This window comes from Herpailurus yagouaroundi, unplaced genomic scaffold (assembly GCF_014898765.1).
Source record: "Herpailurus yagouaroundi ecotype Mexico unplaced genomic scaffold, PumYag 189, whole genome shotgun sequence".
In the NCBI taxonomy this organism is placed as follows: Eukaryota; Metazoa; Chordata; class Mammalia; order Carnivora; family Felidae; genus Herpailurus; species Herpailurus yagouaroundi.
In genome coordinates, this window is record NW_024412420.1 from 3,142,264 (window position 1) to 3,162,590 (window position 20,327).

The 20,327-nt window shown below is 36.4% G+C and overlaps 1 protein-coding gene across 6 annotated transcripts in view; it reads left to right on the plus strand.

Moving 5' to 3' along the window:
- The window catches only part of TRIM37 (tripartite motif containing 37), a 147,802-nt gene that overhangs the window by 60,166 nt on the left and 67,309 nt on the right, over nt 1–20,327 (plus strand). For all 6 annotated transcript variants that reach the window (XM_040496984.1, XM_040496986.1, XM_040496988.1 and 3 more), the window contains exons 13-16: nt 11,363–11,542; nt 15,373–15,487; nt 16,388–16,603; nt 17,844–17,980. In XM_040496984.1, coding sequence (XP_040352918.1) covers nt 11,363–11,542; nt 15,373–15,487; nt 16,388–16,603; nt 17,844–17,980 — 648 coding nt within the window. The remainder of the gene's footprint in view (nt 1–11,362; nt 11,543–15,372; nt 15,488–16,387; nt 16,604–17,843; nt 17,981–20,327) is intronic.

Below are 20,327 nucleotides of genomic sequence, written 5' to 3' on the forward strand. Positions count from 1 at the left end.
TTTTTTGTTTGTTTGTTTGTTTGTTTGTTTTTGAATATGGGTTATATCTGTTATTTTCTGAGTTAGAAATTAAAACTGAGAAAACCTTAAAAAAATGTTATAAGTTCGCTTTAAAATAATAATAAACCTATTGTATACTAACATAAATAATATTCTTGTGAAAGATAACTGTTTTTCTAAAGCAAAATAATATTTGGTGAGAAAACTTGTACTATTTTGCATTTTTTGAAATGTCTTAATGTATAGCTTTAAAAAAGACAAATGGATCCTCACATTGGCTTCTATATTCACTTTGTTGCAATAAGTTCTTTGGTTGAAGTATATGTTTAAAATCTGGTCTCAGATTTTGAATATCATGCGTAGTTGGGAAAAGTCGTTTTTTTTTGTTTTGTTTTGTTTTTGATGAGATACAAACAATTCATATACCATAAAATTGACCTTATAAATAAGTGTACAGTTCAGTAGATTTTAGTATATTCAGTGAGTGCTGTAACTATCACTGATAACTAATTTCAGAACTTTTATATTACCCCGTGAAAAAACCCATTAGCAGTAACTTCCCTTCCCCCTTCTCCCCATTTCTTGGGAACCACTAATCTACTTTTTTTAAGGAGGAATATTTAGAAAAGCAGTTTTAGATAATTGTGAATTTTGGTATTACACCAAAGTTGAACAAGTTGTAGTTTGTTGAATGCAGTTTGTAATGGGGAATCTAGAACCATATCAGTGAATTTTATTTTACTCTACTGCAGTAAAATTTGTTGATGTGGTATGAGATGTCTGTTTCTAGCTATGATGGTGTAATAAGGAGATAACCCTTTCTCCTACAAAAATCAATAAAAAGAAAGAAAGAAAAACAACACTTTCTGGACATGAGGCAACAAATGAAAGCAATCCTTTAGAAATAAGAAACAGATAAGCTGTATGATTGCCTCACCTTATATAGCCTTGAGAGAGTTTTCAGTCTGTAACATAGGGAGGAGGAGCTGAGCTAGAGTCTGGCAGACTCTTTGTGTTTGAGTGTCCAGGAAGACCAGTTTAGCTAGAATGTGTTGGACAGAATTCCAGAGAGGGGGAGCTCCACAGAGAACTCTGGAGATCTGTAGAGGGTTCCCTTAAATTTAGTGTTCTGCAGAGTACTGATCAGGGCACATGTATGAGGAAACTATCTGAGGTCGGGAAAGAACCATCTGAAAGATTAGAGGGAGTGGTGCCTGGTGCCATAAGAGGTAGTAATGTGTCTGTTCTTACAACTGTAGTGGAGAAGCTTGTAATTCATGGGCACTAAATACAATAGTCAGGAAATTGTTGCTTCAGTAATGGAGAACTGTTAGTACTAGACTGAACACTGCTCCCAACCCACCTAACAAAGAAAAAGCAAGGCCTGAAAGATCTTGTAACTAAATTGTGTCCCAGAACAAAGTTCAAGAAAATTTATAGGATCACAAAATGTCTAGCACCTGAAAAAGTCAAATTTACAATATCTGATGTTCAATCAAAGATTAATTGACATGTAAGGAGGCAGGAAAACATCAAAAATGAGGAGAGTAATCAGTCAAAATTGAGCAAGAACTGTTTTTTTTTTAAGGATGATTTTAGGCTGATTATTTTTTTAAAGTTTATTTTTTTATTTTGAGAGAGACAGAGACAGCGTGAGGGGAGGGGCAGAGAGAGAGGGAGAGAGAGAGAGGGAGAGAGAGAGAGAGAGAGAGAGAGACACTGAGAATCCCAAGCAGGCTTCAAGCTGCCTGCACAGAGCCTGACACCAGGCTCAAACTGGAGAAACTGAGATCATGACCTGAGCCAAAACCAGGAGTCAGATGCTTAACCCACTGAGCCACCCAGGCGCTCTAAACGATTTTTCTTTATGTAGATTACTTTTGTTGATGTTTTCAGAATTAGAAATTAAAAGAAATTGATCTTTTATTCACTAAAAATAATTAAACCTATTGCATATTAAGTAATATTTTTCTTAAAATTTTTTTTAAATGTTTATTCATTTTGACAGAGAGAGCATAAGTGTATGTGTGCAAGCGGGGGAAGGGCAAAGAGAGATGGGGAGAAGAATCCCAAGAAGAGTCCAAGCAGGGCTTGATCTCTGGAACCATGAGATCATGACCTGAGCCAAAATCAAGAGTCAGACGATTAACCAACTGAGCCACCCAGGTGTTCCTCTACTTTTCTCTTAAAGTAACACTCATCATTATATTTAGGGTCTACATGGATTATCCAGGATAGTTCCCTCATCTGAAGATCTTTAGCTTAATCCCAGCTGTATACTCTCCTTTTTTGCTTGAAAAGTTAACAATCACACATTCCAGGGATTAAGATGTGGATATCTTGGGGTAGGGGGTAATATTCAGCCCACCACAGCCATAAACTATAAAGCCACTATTAAAATGACAAAGACATATTGCTAATAAAGCAACAAAGGGGATAAAATGGATTTACAAACGAATACTTAAAGAAGGCAGAAAGAATTAATGGGTAACAAAAGAACAGATGGGATGAATACCCAAATGTATTCGTGTAAATTGTCTCACTACCCAGTTAAAAGGTAGAGATTGTTGGGGCGCCTGGGTGGTTCAGTCGGTTAAGCGGCCGACTTCAGCTCAGGTCACGATCTCGCGGTCCGTGAGTTCGAGCCCCGCGTCAGGCTCTGGGCTGATGGCTCAGAGCCTGGAGCCTGCTTCCGATTCTGTGTCTCCCTCTCTCTCTGCCCCTCTCCTGTTCATGCTCTGTCTTTCTCTGTCTCAAAAATAAATAAAACGTTAAAAAAAATTAAAAAAAAAAAAAAAAAAGGTAGAGATTGTCAATCAGCCTCCCCTGATTGACATTTATAGACTGATCAGACAGTAGCAGAAGTGCCCAGATTGTTTACCAAGAGAGGCCATATTCTGGGATATAAAACATATCTCAATAAATTCAAAAGGATTCAACTCATTCAAAGTATGTTCTCTTGCCATCATGGAATTAATTTAGATATTAACATACTGTATTTTGGAAATCTGAAATATTTGGAACTTAACACATTTCTAAATAACTCTGGATCAAAGAGGAAATCATAAGGGATTTTTTAAAAGTATTTTGAACAACAAAAAATATTTTGAACCAGGGGCGCCTGGGTGGCGCAGTCGGTTAAGCGTCCGACTTCAGCCAGGTCACGATCTTGCTGTCCGGGAGTTCGAGCCCCGCGTCGGGCTCTGGGCTGATGGCTCAGAGCCTGGAGCCTGTTTCTGATTCTGTGTCTCCCTCTCTCTCTGCCCCTGCCCCGTTCATGCTCTGTCTCTGTCTGTCCCAGAAATGAATAAACGTTGAAAAAAAATATATATATTTTGAACCAAATGAAAATGAAAGCATATTAGGATTTGTAGTGTGCTGCTAAAGTAGTAAGTAGAGGGAAATTTATAGCAATAAATGCCTATATACAGTTGATCTTTGAACAATATAGGTTTGAACAGTTCAAGGTTTGAACTGCAGGTTCATTTATACACAGATTTTTTTTCAATAAATACAGTAAGTACAGTATTGTAATTGTATTTTCCTTACCTTTTTCTTAACATATTTTTTAGCTAACTTTGTTGTGAGAATATAGTATATAATACAAATAGCGTACAGAATACACTTAATCAACTGTTTATGTTATTGGTAAGGCCTCTGGTCAACGGTGGTCTATTAAATTTTGGGGGAGTCAGAAGTCATACATTTTTGACTGTGTGGGGATCAGGGCCCCTAACCCCCCGCATTGTTGAAGGATTAGTTGGTAAGTGAAAAGCAGAAAGGTTGCGAGTCAGTGATCTCAACATCTACTTTAAAAAAACTAGAGAAAAGAAAAACAAGTTAAATGGGAGGTAAGCTGAAGAAAGGAAATTACAATAAAGATCAGAGCAGAATGCAATGAAATAAAAATTGAAAAAGCAATAGAGAAAATCATTGAGATGAACACAAAATTAGACTAAACCTGCATGATTGTGAGACTTACAGTAAAGCTACAGTATTAATATAGCATAGTATTAACATAAGGATAGAAAAATTCATCAGTGGAATATACCACGTTCAGAAATAAACTCACATTCATAAGCACAACTGATTTTTGATACAGATGCAAATGTAATGCTGTGGAGAGAGTATAGTCTTGGTCCTTGAACATTTGGATATCTATATGCAAAGAACATAAACTTATACCCATACCTCATACTACATATGTAAATTAGTGAAAATTGACCATAGTCCTAGATTTAAATTCTAAAACAAAAAAACGTATAGAATATCTGTGACTTTGGGTTAAGCATTGCTGTTTTAGTTACAAACCAAAAGTATAATCTTTAAAAGAACACATTTATTAGACTTCATGAAAACCATGAAGTTCACCTCTTCAAGTTACATAGACTTTTATTCAGAATATATAAGGAACTCTGAAAACTCAGCAATTAAAAAATAAACAAGCTCCCTTCCCCCTGGGGACAAAACATTTGACATCTCACTATGAAAGATATATTGATGGCAAAAGAAACCTATTTAAAGTAATTAATAGAATTAGCCATTAGGGAAAGGGAAATTTACCAGCAGTACACTACCAGTATACCCTATTGCATTAATCATTAGGGAAATGGAAGTTTATAAACAGTATGATACCACTATATCCTATTGCATTGGGTAAAATTAAAAAGATCATACTGGGCGGGGTGCCTCGGTGGCTTGGTTGGTTGAGTGTTTGACTCTTCATTTTGGCTCAGCTCATGATCTCACAGTTCGTGAGTTTGAGTGGGCTCTGGGCTGTTAGGAGCCTGCTTGAGAATCTCTTTCTCTCTCTCTGCCCCTCCCCTGCTGTCTCTCTCTCTTTCTCAAAAATAAACAACATTTAAAGAAAGAAAAAAGATCATACCAAGTATTGGCAAGAATATATAGAAATTTGAAGTTGTGTACCTTCCTCATGGGAATGTAAAACAGTAACTACCACTTTTGTAAACTATTTGGTGATTTGTTAACAAGCTAACTATACACTTGCTACATGACTCAGCTAAGCCACTCCTAGATATTTACCCAAGAGAAAAGGGACTGTATGTCCACACAAGGATTTTTACTCAAATGTTCATAGCAGCTTTGTTTGTAATAGCCAAATAAAATCAACTCTAATTTCAATCAACAGCTGAATAGATAAATAAATTTTGGTGTGTCCCTACAATGGAATACCACTGAGCAATAAAGAGTTATGAACTATTGATACATGCAACAACGTGAATGGTTTTTAAATTATTTGTGAAAGAAACTAGAATATGTATATATGATTCCACTAATGTAAAAACTCTAGAAAAATGCAAACTAATCTGTAGTGACAATGCATGTATATAGTTGTTTGGAGATGGAGGGACAGACAGGGCTGGGGTTAGGTGGAGGAAAATGGTAAGGAAGGGAGCACAAAAGGCAGAGGAAACTGGGAAAGGATGTGTTTTGTATCTTGGTTGTAGTAATGGTTTAATGGGTATGTATTTATGTGTATGTGTGTATACATATAAAAATTAGCAGATTGTGTAACTTTCTTTGTTATACTTCATTAAAGCTATTTACTCAAAAAACAAACAACAATGAGAACTTAATTGGTCTGTCTTGCACTTTGTTTTTTTTTTTGTGGGTGTGTGTTTTAAATTTTAGAGAGCAAGTGTGAGGAGGGGAGAGGGATAGGGAGGGAGGGAGGGAGAGAGAGAGAGAGAGAGAGAGAGAGAGAGAGAGAGAGAGAGAAAGAGAAAGAATGAATCTTAAGCAGGCTCCGTGCTGAACCCAAGAAAGGGCTCGATCCCACAACCCTGGGAACATGAGCTGAGCCAAAATCAAGGGTTAGATGCTTAACCAACTGAGCCACACAGGGGCCCCTAATCTGTCTTATACTTGGAATGGATGCTTTACTCATGTGTTGATCATTTAGAAAATAATAATTTACAGGGGCACCTGGGTGGCTCAGTCGCTTAAGCGTCTGACTTCGACTCAGGTCATGATCTCACAGTTCTTGAGTTTGAGCCCTGCATTGGGCTTTGTGCTGACAGCTCAGAGCCTGGAGCCTGCTTTGGATTCTGTGTCTCCCTCTCTCTCTGCTTGCACTCTCTCTCAAAAATAATAAACATTAAAAAAAAATAATAATTTGCTAAATATACAGTTGACACATTTCATCATGTGATATTAAAGAATTACATTCATTGATATTACCATTTTTTATCAGGAGAGTCTTCAAGTATTAGAAAACTTTTTTTTTTTCTTTTAAACGTTTATTTATTTTGAGAGAGCTGGGGAGGAGCAAAGGGACAGGGAGAGAGAATCCCAAGTAGGCTTTGCACCGTCAGTGCAGAGCCTGACACGGGGCTCGAATTCACAACTGTGAGATTATGACCTGAGCTGAAGTCTAGAGTCAGACCCTTAACTGACTGAGCCATGCAGGTGCCTCTGTTAGAAAGCTTTTAAGCTTACGTAGCACCTCCAGATTTTCCAGAGTTAGGACTTTTTTTATTTCAAAGCTTGTGTTTTGTCATTGGCAACCAATATTGGAACTTTTTTTCTTTAGATGTTTTGGTCCAGAAAATGTCTGCCAGATATCCACAACTGAATAACCATTGTTTATTGTTGTTCTTTTAATTTGATATTACACAAAAAAAGTGACTAGTGAATTTACAACTAAGTTAAAGTTATTTACCCAAGACAACCATTGTACATGACTATACAGCAAAAGTACTTTGTGTATGTGTCCCATTTTGTGATACCAAGAGGTGAGATTTAATAAACTGTATCAATTTTACTACTTCATCAAAAACATTCCTGAGACACACTGGCATTTTGTTTCACTGTCTGAAAGTGTGTAGTACTGAATAATTTAATGACTTTAGTGGTACATTAAAAACAAATTTTTTTAATGTTTATTTTTGAGAGAGAGACCAAGAGACAGAGCATGAGCAGGGAAGGGGCAGAGAGAGGGAGACACAGAATGTGAAGCAGGCTCCAGGCTCTGCGCTGTCAGCACAGAGCCTGACACAGGGCACAAACCCACAAACTGCGAGATCATGACCTGAGCCAAAGTTGGAAGCTTAACTGACTGAGCCACCCAGGTGCCCCTTTACTGGCACATTTTTAACTACTGTTCTTCTGCACCATTATTCCGAATGTCCTCACAATGAAAGAGGCACACAACTTAATATTACGATAATGGTTTGACATTTTGGATCTCTAATAGGACCATTTAGGAGCTGACCCTTGGGCACACAGATTACATTTTAACAACTTCTGACATAGACTAACCTTAATGCAGAATATTCTTGCCCCTACTGGGGAGTCAAACTATGAATAATGCTAGTGATATGGAAAGGATTCTGCCTTTGAATTATAAGTATGTTTTAGCTGTTGGCTTTGCTTCAAATCTCCTGTGTGATCTTTAGCAGTGGACTCACCTGTACTTTCTTTTTTTAATGTTTATTCATTTAGAGAAAGAAAGAAAGCACCTGCATGTGCCTGAGTGAGTGTGGGAGGGGCAGAGAGAGAATCCCAAGCAGGCTCTGTGCTGTCAGCCTAGAGCCTGACTCGGGGCTTGATCTTACTAGCTGTGAGATTATGACCTGAGCCAGAATCAATAGTTGGCGCTTAAATGACAGAACCACATAGGCGTGTCTCTAACCTGTGTTGTTACTGTAACAGCTAACATCTGCTATGTATTTACTTTATGCCAAGCACTGTGCTTTATAGTACCATTTTTCTTTATCCCCTTGTGAGCTGTAGGTTATATTATTAGTCCCATTTCACAGATGGTAATACAGTGATGGCTCAAATTATTCACTCAAGATCGGCATTAACAGCAATCGGTTTAACACAGACTTTTTGGTTTCTGTATTGTTGTTAACGACCAAGCTGTTTTGATTCTCTGAAATGAGCCATTTTGGTTGGAAAGTGGTTGATCGAGGGCAGAATTATAAGCATCTCAGTGATTACAGGATTTTGTTTGTGTCCCTGTTGCTACCATTAAATCTTGGGCCTCTCCTCATCTCTTGATTAAGCTATTTCTTGATCTATCTCTATTTCTTGCATTGGAAAGTTTCCTTTCTCTGTTACTGATAGATAGATTTTGTGACATTTCTGTTGACTTTGGTACTGATTTTATTTCTGTGCTTTTATTGTTGATCATATACACTTCAGGAACCTAAAGTTCACATTGTCTTATAAACAGCAATAAATGTTATCAGTGATAATGAAACATTCAGGATACTGAGGTTGAAAAAGATTATGATTCATATATTTGTTAAATATTATCTAAATACTTTAGCGAGACCTTTCTATTCTGATAAAATGACATCTTATTATCTGTTAATTCTCTTAACACTTCAATAAACCTAGAGGAGAGTTTTGAATACTTTTTCATTAATATTAAAATGTCATTCAGTTATGGAATTCAGAGTTGAACAGTGAAGTAGTTTAACTGCCAAAATATGAAATAAAAACTTAAATCTTTGTGTCATTATCTAGTATATTTTAGTATCATCTGGGATGCTGCAGAAGTACTATCATAATTTCATTATGCTTAAGTATCTCTCTAAAGGTGTGTTGGCATACACGTGTATAGACTTTCAGAGAATATTTGCATATGAGTGACATCCTGAAATTGACTCTACAGTCCTTGCTGAGTGCCTTGTTTTAGAGAAGGGAATTTCTTTGAGTTGCTTAAGGAAAGAGTTGAATTTTTCCTGGAGGAGTAATTAAATAATTCTAAAATTTTAAGTGAACCTTATTGTATTTATTCAGAGCCTTCAGTTTGGTAAAAGGAGTATTCAAATTTAAGGTTTTAGTTTTATCTAAGATTGGGGTTTAGATGCTAAGTTAAGTATTTTAATTTGGATTAATTCCCACATTTGTTAGAAATACAAGTATGTATTTGTCATGATTTTAAAGAACTAAAGCTGGTAAAGGAACTTCTTTCATACATTATATGGTTTTTCATACAGTGTGAGTTTTTACTTTTTTCTGTTGATCTTTGTGCTTGCTTTGGCAGCACATATACTATTGATCTTAAACTTTTATCTGTTTTGAACCCAGATGTATTTGACTATCTGCATTAATGTATTCTCCCCCAGATTTTTAATATTCTTGATTGTTTTTCTATGTATTTTGAGTTTTTCACTACTCATTTTAAAAATAGAAGTAACAAGTTAATATTGTAGAGGTGAAATTCATGTAACATATAATTAACCATTTTATTTTATTTTATTTATTTTTAATATGAAATTTATTGTCAAATTGGTTTCCATACAACACCCAGTGTTCATCCCAACAGGTGCCCTCCTTAATGCCCATCACCCACCGGGAGCTCCCCTCCCTCCCACTCCCTATCAACCCTCAGATTATTCTCTGTTTTTAAGAGTCTCTTATGGTTTGGCTGCCTCCCTCTCTATCTTTTTTTTTTTTTTTTTTCCCTTCATCTTCCCCCATGGTCTTCTGTTAAGTTTCTCAGGATACACATAAGAGTGAAAACATGGTATCTGTCTTTCTCTGTAGGACTTACTTCACTTAGCATAACACTCTCCAGTTCCATCCACATTGCTACAAAAGGCCATATTTCATTCTTTCTCATTGCCACGTAGTATTCCATTGTATATATAAACCACAACTTCTTTATCCATTCATCAGTTGATGGACACTTAGGCTCTTTCCATAATTTGGCTATTGTTGAAAGTGCTGCTATAAACATTGGGGTACAAGTGCCCCTATGCATCAGCACTCCTGTATCCCTTGGGTAAATTCCAAGCAGTGCTATTGCTGGGTCATAGGGTAGATCTATTTTTAATTTTTTGAGCAACCTCCACACTGTTTCCAGAAGTCAAGCTTTCACTTTTTGCAGATGACATGATATTATACATGGAAGACCCAATAGACTCCACCAAAAGTCTGCTAGAACTGATACATGAATTCAGCTATTCTCAGAATACAAAATCAATGTACAGAAATCAGTTGCATTCTTATACACTAATAATGAAGCAACAGAAAGACAAACTGATCCCATTCACAGTTGCACCAAGAATCATAAAATACCTAGGAATAAACCTAACCAAAGATGTAAAAGATCTGTATGCTGAAAACTATAGAAAGCTTATGAAGGAAATTGAAGAAGATATAAAGAAATGGAAAAACATTCCGTGCTCATGGATTGGAAGAATAATTAACCATTTTAAAATATACAATTCAGTGGAATTCAATGCATGTAGAGTGTTGTAAACCATCACCTCTTTCTAATTTCAGAGTGTTTTCATCACCCCAGAACACCCCATACCTATTAAGTAAACACTCCATATTCCTTTCTTCCCCTATACCTAGATAAATATAATTTTGCTTTTTCTGTCTCCGTGTATTTGCCTACTGTGGCTATTTCATATAGAAGATCCTATAGTCGGACCTTTTGTGTTTGGCGTCTGTTCACTTAGCATGGTGTTTTCAAGGTTCGCTCATGTTGAAGCATATACTGACTGAATAATATCCAATTTTAAGTATATACTTCAATTTGTTTATCCATTCATCTGCTGATGGATATTTGGGTTGTATGCAACTTTTGGCTATTATGAGTAATCCCGTACAGTTTCTATATGGACATATGTTTTTGTTTCTTTTGAATATACACCTAGTATAGAATTGCAGGATTATATGGTAATTCTGTGTTTATAACATCTTTGGGGACTTGCCAAGCTTTTCCACAGTGACTGCACAATTCTATGTTTTCTACCAGCAGTGTATGAGAGTTCATATTTCTCTACATCCTCACCAATATTTAATAATTTGTCATTTTTAATTATATTTAGCATCCCTGTGAGTAAGTACCTTTGTTAAAGCAAAAGTAACTTTGAAAGTACTATTTTATACAAAATTTATTTATTTTTTGAGGTGCTGTTTTATACCTGCTATATTGGTAAACATGTTTTTTAAATTTTTGTTAAGTTTTTAGTTATTTCTTTTAAGAGAGAACACAAGTAGGGGAGGAACAGAGAGACAAGGAGAGAGAGAATCCCAAGCAGGCTCTGCAATGTCAGCACAGAGTACAATGCGGGGCTCAAACCTACAAGCCATGAGATCATGACCTGAGCTGAGTTGGATGCTCAACCAACTGAGCCACCCAGGCACCTCTATTGGTAAACATTTTTAAGAGGGAAAAAGGACCTGGTGTCAATCATTTTGTCGGAGCCCATTACAAAACTGGTGTCTTTATAAATGATAGTCATTTCTGAAAGAAATGTAAGTGTCAATAAGTTTTTTCTCAGGTAATTAATGACCTACTTAGTGTTTCAGTATGTTTGTCTTCTATTCTTGTTTATTAACTCTGTATTAATAGTCTGTTTTTCAAATTTAGGTATGAGTATCGTGTAGAGATGGTTCATCAGTCCTGCAATGATCCTACCAAAAATATCATTCGAGAATTTGCATCTGACTTTGAAGTTGGAGAATGCTGGGGTTATAATAGATTTTTCCGTTTGGACTTACTTGCCAATGAAGGATATTTGAATCGGCAAAATGATACAGTGATTTTAAGGTAGTAGGAAACATTTTTTTGAAATTTATTCATTTAACAAACATGAATACTGAAATTCATACTAACTATAATCCTATTATGTTTTTAAGTGTTTCTTTTCAGAAGTCCTGTATAGTGAGTAATATAACTTAGAAATGTGCTTGACATCTAGTTAGTAATTCCATAGAAAGGAAACTACTACTTTTTTTTTTTTTATTATTTTTGAAAGAGAGAGACAGAGTGCAAGTGGGACAGGGGCAGAGAGAGAGAGAGAGAGAGGGACACAGAATCTAAAACAGGCTTCAGGCTCTGAGTTGTCAGTACAGAGCCCAACACGGGGCTTGAACTCAGGTACAGTGAGATCATGACCTAAGCTGAAGTCGGACACTTAACCAACTGAGCCACCCAGGCACCCCAGGAAACTACTGCTTCTTATAAGTAATGTTCCATTTACTTACCTATTGAACATCTAGCAACCTCCCCATTTGGAAATATAAAAATATTGAGGAATCAAGTGCTTATTTTTTTCAATCGACATTGTATATTATATGTGGGTGACTGGTTTTACAAGCTTAAATTCACAAAATAATTTTCAGTTTCTTCCAGATAACACCAAATTAAAAGTAAGGAAATAGAAATGAAAATTCATGAAAACAAATTAAGTGATAAGTAGTTGGTGTGTTATTTGTAAGAAAGGACAACATAAACTGACTATAAAACCGCACAGCCCTGTTTAATACTGGGGAACCCTGTATAAGTCAGACATTTTGGAGCATCATTACATGATGTTTTAATTTGATGATGACAGTGAGAGCTTGAGTATTAAAAAAGTAGATTCAATTATGGTTTTTTGTTTTTTTTTAAGTTTATTTGTTTTGTGAGAGACAGCAACTGGGGGAGGGGCACAGAGAGCCCAATGTGGGGCTCAAATTCATGAACTGTGAGATCATGACCTGAGCTGAAGTCAGACACTTAAGTGATTAAGCCACCCAGGTGTCCTGATTCAATTATGTTTTGAACAATGTTTAACAGTTTAAGGAGTTTCCATGAAAACCATTTTCAGAGCATTTTCCTTGGGATTGATTTGGTATACTCTTAATTTCCACTTATTCTGAGCTCTTTGATTCAGAGCATGCTGTAGGAGTTGCTGTTGTATGAACCTTTACTCGTATGTGTTCTTCATAACCCTTTTGGGAGAATGAATAAGTGATAAAAGAGTATTGCATTTTCAGTGTAGGAAAAAAGATTCTTGTTTTTGCCTTCATTTGGGGAATTATTTTAGTTCCATTTTATAACCTTTCAGGGTTTTGTTATTACTATTATTATTTGCCAAAACAAATAGTTTGTTGCTGTTCCATACTTTACTATAGGGAAGATAGCAAAATTATTCAGCCATCAATTTGACCAGCCTACAAAAGGGCCTTTAAAAAAAAAATGTTTATTTATTTATTTTGAGAGAGAGAGAGAGAGAGAGGGAGGGCAGGAGAGGGGCAAAGAGAGAGGGAGAGAGAATCCCATGCTGTCAACATGGAGCCTAATGTGGGGTTCTGTCCCACAACCCGGGGATCATGACCTGACCTGAAATCAGGCATCAGACACTTAACTAAGTCACCCAAGTGCCCCAAGAGCTTTTTTTTTTTTTTTTTTTTTAAATCCTTAGTCCTCTCCTTATTGGAGTCATAGTAATGTTGAATCTTTCTGGTGGAAATCTGTGTAATAGTTTCTTTTTTTTTTTAAATGCAGTTTAGCCCAAATTCTAATTCTTTATTTAGGCCATCCCTATTTATAACAAAACTTTTACTTACAGGCTTGAATATTAGTGCAGGAACAGATTCCTATTGTAATATCTTATTATCATTTATACAGCAATGTTTACTGAGTGGCAGTGGGTTAATATTAAGAAAGAATAAGATGGATTTTGTCCTCAGGAAAATCAAGATGAAATGGGTAGATAAAAACAATTTTTTCTAAAAGATAGTGCTATAATAGCAGTATAAATAAATTGCTGTAGGATTCGTGGAGAGGAGGCTTTTAATTATCTTATTGCTCATAATATTTAATGGGAGATCGCTGAAAATTTGAACCTCAATTCAAAATTCTGAAGGAATTTTAAATGTACATATCAGAAAGTTACTTTAAGGCTTTTCTACAACTACATATGAATCAATATGTATTTTATTCTCTTTTTGTTAAATGAGAAAGTTAAGGAATTTTACCTGTTGCTTGCTTTTGTTTTGATGATACATATACTAACTAATGATAATGTGTGGGCTTGGCTGTAGTTCATTAGGTATTCAAAGGTAATAGTCTTTTGAAAGTCTTACCAGTGTATACTGAGTAGGCAGTATCCACTTAAGCTAGTGATTGAGTGAATAATCTCTGACCTCTAATGCCTGAGTATGCTTGACTGGAAATAGTTACCTGCTGCAGATAATTCTAGATGGTCAGTAGATTCCTATACTAGCTTTAAAATGTTACGAAAAATGGAATAGTATTTAACATAAAGGTGACAAGACTGGAAAGAGGATTTGCAGGCTTCCAAGTTAGTCTTTTCTCTTGGGACTCTTCCTTTCTTTAGAAACATCTTTACGGGGCACCTGGGTGGCGCAGTCGGTTAAGCGTCCGACTTCAGCCAGGTCACGATCTCGCGGTCCGTGAGTTCGAGCCCCACGTCGGGCTCTGGGCTGATGGCTCAGAGCCTGGAGCCTGTTTCCGATTCTGTGTCTCCCTCTCTCTCTGCCCCTCCCCCGTTCATGCTCTGTCTCTCTCTGTCCCAAAAATAAATAAACGTTGAAAAAAAAAATTTAGAAACATCTTTACATGTTACTGAAAATTTTTTCAGTATAGACTCATTTTCATTCATCTGACGTAGGTAGAGATTCTTTGCATTAGTAGGTATTAGTGTTTTAAAAGTACAGATAACTCTTAAAAGATTGAGATCCTATCACTTACCCATTAAAATCCTTTATTATACTTGTTTTTTTCCCTAACCCTCCTGAAATATGCTGTATTCTGATATATGGAGGGTTGATTTAAGCTGCTATCTGGAGGGGTTTAGAATATAGGTTATTTAGAGGATGCAACTCTTTGGGGGACAGTAAAGCAGTCCTGGATAGTTGATCCTTTAAATTATTTTTTTATTGAGGAGTAAGAAAAATGGGGACATGAGATGGAGGCAGGAAAGAAAAAAAACAGAGTCTAAAACAAACTTTGCCTATTTTTGTAGTGCCTGACCTAAGCAAGAAAGGGGAAGGAAAGCTTTAGCTTCTTTCTTCCTGCATAGCATGGTCTTCCCATCTCATGATCAACAATGTATTTGAACTAGTAGTTTGGGAGCTTTAACCATGATATGTAATGTTATTTCTTTACAAAAGTATAGTTTGAATTTAGACAACTGACTTGAAGATAACTTTTTTCTTCCAAGTTTTTATTTAAATTCAAGTTAGTTAACATATAGTGTATTGGTTTCAGGAGCAGAGCTTAGTGATTCATCACTTACATACAACACCCAGTGCTCATCACAACAAGTGCCCTCCTTAATACCCGTTACCCATTTAGCGCTCCAAACCCCCCCCCCCCCCCACGCCAGCAACCCTCAGTTTCTTCTCTATTGTTAAGAGTCTGTTATGGTTTGCCTCCCTCTTGAAGAGAACTTCTCAGTACATTACGTCATTCTAATTTGTAAACTGTATGTATAAATGGTTGATACCAGCAGCTCTGAATTCAATTTGAATTTTAGCTTTGTTGTAATGTAATCAAGTAAACAAAATTATAGAATTTATAGTTATCAAGGCTTGGTTGATAATATTTTACTGTTTGGATCACGTTTCATGTGCAGTTCTTCTTTTAAGGTTTCAGGTTCGTTCTCCAACTTTCTTTCAAAAATGCCGGGACCAGCATTGGTATATTACTCAATTAGAAGCTGCACAAACTAGCTATATCCAACAAATAAATAACCTTAAAGAGGTAAGGAAAAAATGTATTTTGGGTTTAGTGTTTCATATTGTGTTTTTGGACTGATACATTTGTAATTAGATTTTGTAATTTTGTAGAAAAGTCCAATTATCTTATTCTCCCATCTACTTCCCACCTTTGAGCCTCTAATTTTACACTCTTCACAGTTTGTTAGCCATTAGCCACATATGGCTATGCAAACTTAATTAAAATAAAAAATTCAGTTCTTTAGTTGTACTGGCCGCATTTCAAGTGCTTCTATTGGGCATTGCACATATAGAACATTTCCGTACTGTATTGGACACTGCTGCTCTCATTGAGGTAAACATTTTGTGTTTTTCTCAATGACTTGAGTATTTCTGTTTTCCATGCTGTCATGAAGTCAAAGGATTCTAAGTTATAGAATAATTGAAAATTGCCACATCTTGAATTTTCACTATTCTTGAATGGAGCATTATGGAGGATCAGTTAAGGAATTTTTATCTTACAGTGGTAAATTACATTATGTAAGGGATTCTTCTTTCTGCCAGTGGAAATTGAGATGGGGTAATAGGATTGAAGTGCTGAGAATGGTTAATAGAAAAGGGAGGAAATATGAATGAATACATGCTTTGAGAGATTTTTCATGTTAAGTGTACTATTTAAAACTGCTTATATTTATTGACTTTACAGTTTGCTAATTGTATGTGCAGCTTGGGCTGCATATAAGAAGAATGAGGGTAAATTGGGCAGATTTTTTTTTTTTTTTTTGCCATAGATTTTTCCATAAGCAAAACCTGGAGGGAGTGAGAGAAATGGTTCAAAAATGTTTTTAGGAACATCTGGATATATCTTTTTACTGAAAATATTTTTACTGTACCAGGGAACTCTTCTTTTGACTCATGTTTATGTGTGCTGTTATTGTTTTAAAAGAGACTTACTATTGAGTTATCTCGAAGTCAGAAATCAAGAGATTTGTCACCACCAGATAATCATCTGAGCCCCCAAAATGATGACACTCCTGAGACACGTGCTAAGAAGCCTATGCCATGCACCGATATGCTTCTCCAGGATGGTCCTACTACAGCTTCTATAAGAGATGTCAAAGAGGATGAAGAAGAGGAAAAGATTCAGAATGAAGATTATCATGTAATAATTAGACTTGTTTTAGATTCATTTTGTGCTTTGTAAGAGAAATGATAAGACCATGGTTTCCAACATATATAGAGGAATCAATATACTGAAGGACTTCTCCATTTATTTTCTTTAGTAGAGTATGCCCTTCTGTAAATATTAAGTCAGAAGTTGAATCAAAGTGTTACAAGGCTCTAAAGTTAATTTATTATAGAAAACGTATGTTCTACCAAACAAACTGACACACATTCCGGAAAATATACAACTATACAAATTGTGGAATTAACAAATCTGATCTATTTCCATTCACTAAAACTAGTACAGTACCTTATTTTTGCATATGTAGGTAGAATCATTTAGGATTTGGGAGATAGCCAGGTTTTATGCTAGATAAACAACAACCAGAATGAGAATTTGAGAAGTGATTGTTACTGTTTCAAGTTATGGGTACCTGGGTGGCTCACTTAGTTAAGCATCCAACTCTTGATTTCGGCTCACTTCATGATCTCGTGGTTCATGGGATTGAGCCCTCGCTGTCAGTGCATAGCCTGCTTAGGAGTCTCTCTCTGCCCCTCCCCCGCTCTCCCACTCTTTCTGTCAAAATAAATAAACATAAAAAAGAATAGAGTTGAAAAGTAAGACAGTGATGCAGAGATCAGCTTTTGTTGTTATAGTTGTTATTTGTAAGATAGGACACTTCAAGTATGTACTAAAATGAAGGAGCCAGTGGGGAGAGAGGTAAGTTAAGGTATTGACAAAACAAACTATTTAAGGAGATAATGGAGCACTCAGGTGAAGCAATTAACCTGTGAAAGGGGTGTTAATGGAATTAATGATGGGGTTTGGAGGTAGGGCAGGTAAAATTTGGGGGTATTTACACATAATAACCAGTGTGTTTTTCTATGCAGATAGGTGACAAGAGTTTTATGATGTCCTTGATGTTAGAGATTAGGTCGGACTACAGGGTGATGGTTTGAAATGTTACCCTATGAAGAGCCTCACTGGCATCGGCAGTGGAGTATATGAAGCATCTCTAGTCACATTGAAGGCCTAACTGAAAATGGCAGCAATAAGTTATTAGTGGAACCAGATAATGTGGTTGTGTGCTGTTCTCTAATGGGCTCAACTGCCTATGCACAGGAGAGAGAATTCTGATCATTTCATTATTCTTTGGTGCTTGGTCCATTGGCTGGATCAGATGATCAATGAGTAAAAACATTTGAGATAGAAGTCTTGTTTCTTTGCCTTGATCTAGCATGAACTTTCAGATGGAGATCTGGATCTGGATCTTGTTGGTGAAGATGAAGTGAATCACCTCGATGGCAGCAGTTCCTCTGCCAGCTCCACAGCAACAAGTAACACAGAAGAAAATGACATTGATGAAGAAACTATGTGAGTGTCTCACATTAACTGCCATAAAGCATCTGAGTAGTAATTATTAGAAGCATATTAACTAAATTTGGGCCTAAAAGTGGAGATACTCAGCATGTTTACTTGCTGTAGAGTATCTTATATAAATGAAGGAACTTGAAGGAAAGATAGTTTTCCTTCTTCACACCTCTGGGTTCCAAACTTATCTTTAGTTTTTCTTTTTAATTTTTCAGTTATTCAATTTAAGAAAAATGGAGAAAATGCTAGATAACAATTCCCATATTCCCTTTGTCCAGATTAATTCCCCAAATGTTAATATTTTGCTTAGTTCCTCTTTTCTGTATTTTATAAAAATATTTTTTGGTGAGACTTTCGAGTTAGGTGAATATACTTTTCGTTGTGTACTATGTTTCCTATGTAACTACAGTATAGTTATCAAACTCAGGATTTAACATTGATGTAATACTATAATCTGTTACCTTTTAAAAATTTGCCATTGATGTCCTTTGGTCTAGGATCCAAAGCAGCATTACATTACTTTTAGTTAAGTTTCTTTAGTCTTTAATTTGGATCACCTGATCTTTTTTGTTTGTTTGTTTGCTTGTTTATGACTTTGACACTTCAGAGTAAGAGCAGTTCTTTCCTAGCAAGCTTCAATTTGGGAGTTGTCCAAATGTTTCTTCACAATTAAATTAAGATTGTGCACTTTAGACAGGAGTACTAAAGAAATTATGATACCTTTTCAGGACCTCATATGATGGAGTAGTGGGAGAGCACATGTCTTTTATCTCTGTACCATTAATTTAGATTATTTGGTTTAAAAAATAATTTTTTTAAATATTTGTTTATTTTTGAGAGAGAGAGAGAGAGAGAGGCAGAACGTGAGCAGGGGAGGAGCAGAGAGAGAGGGAGACACAGAATCCGAAGCAGGCTCCAGGCTCTGAGCTGTCAGCACAGAGCCTGAGGCGGGGCTCGAACTCCCAAACCGTGAGATCATGACCTGAGCCGAAGTTGGACACTCAACTGACTGAGCCACACAGGCGCCCCTAGATCACTTGGTTAATGTGATGTCTGTCAGGGTTCTCCAATCTGAAATTACTAATTTTTCCCTTTGTAGTTAATAAATATCCTATAGGGACATATTCTGAGGCTATAAATGTCTTCCCACCCTGTCACCTGTTCCCCCCATTCTCCCACCCACCTTCCCTCTGGTAACCCTTAGTTTGTTCTCTATAGTTAAGAGTCTGTTTCCCAGTTCCCCCCCTTACCCCCGTCTCTCTGTCTGTCTGTCTCGCGTGCGCCCACACACATTTTCTCTCTTTGCTCATTTCTTTTGTTTCTTTAATTCTACGTAGGATTGAAATCATATTTGTCCTTCTCTGACTTCATTTAGTGTTCATTATACCCTCTAGCTCCATCCATGTTGTTGAAAATTGCAAAATTTCATTCTTTTTGATGGATGAATGATATTCCTGTGTGTGTGTGTGTACACCAAATATTCTTTATCCATTCATCAGTCAATGGACACTTGGGCTTCCATATCTTGGCTGTTGTAAATAGCACTGCTATAAATATAGAGGTGCCTATATCCCTTTGAATTAATGTTTTTATATTCTTTGGGTAACTAGTAGTGCAGTTGCTGGATCATAGAGTAGTTCTATTTTTAACTTTTTAAGGAAACTTCATACGGTTTTCCAGGGTTTACCAATTTGCATTCTCACCAACAGTGTAAGAGGGTACCCCTTTCTCTGTATCCTCCCCGACATCTGTTTTTTTCTGTTGCTAATTTTAGTCATTCTGACAGCTGTGAGATGGTATCTCATCGTGGTTTTGATTTGTATTTCCCTGATGATAAGTGATGTTGAGCATCTCTTCATGTGTTTGTGTCTTCTTTGGAAAAATGTCTATTCATGTGCTCTTCCCATTTCTTCACTGGATTGCTTTTTGTGTGTTGAGTTTGATAAATTCTTTATAGATTTTGGATTCTAACCTATTATCTGACATGTCATTTGCAAATTATCTCCCATTCTGTCAGTTGCCTTTTAGTAGTTTTTTTTTTTTTAATGTTTATTTATTTTTGAGAGAGAGAGAGAGCATGAGCAGGGGAAAGGCAGAGAGAGAGAGGGAGTCACAGAATCCAAAACAGGCTCCAGGTCTGAGCTGTCAGCACAGAGTCCAACATGGGGTTCGAACCCATGAACCATGAGATCATGACCTGAGCTGAAGCCAACGGTTAACCAACTGAGCCACCCAGGCACCGCTAGTTTTTTTTATTGTTTTCTTTGCTGTGCAGAAGCTTTTTATCTTAGGTCACAATAGTTCATTTTGCTTTCATTTCCCTTGTGAGTTCCTTAAATATCCCAAACTG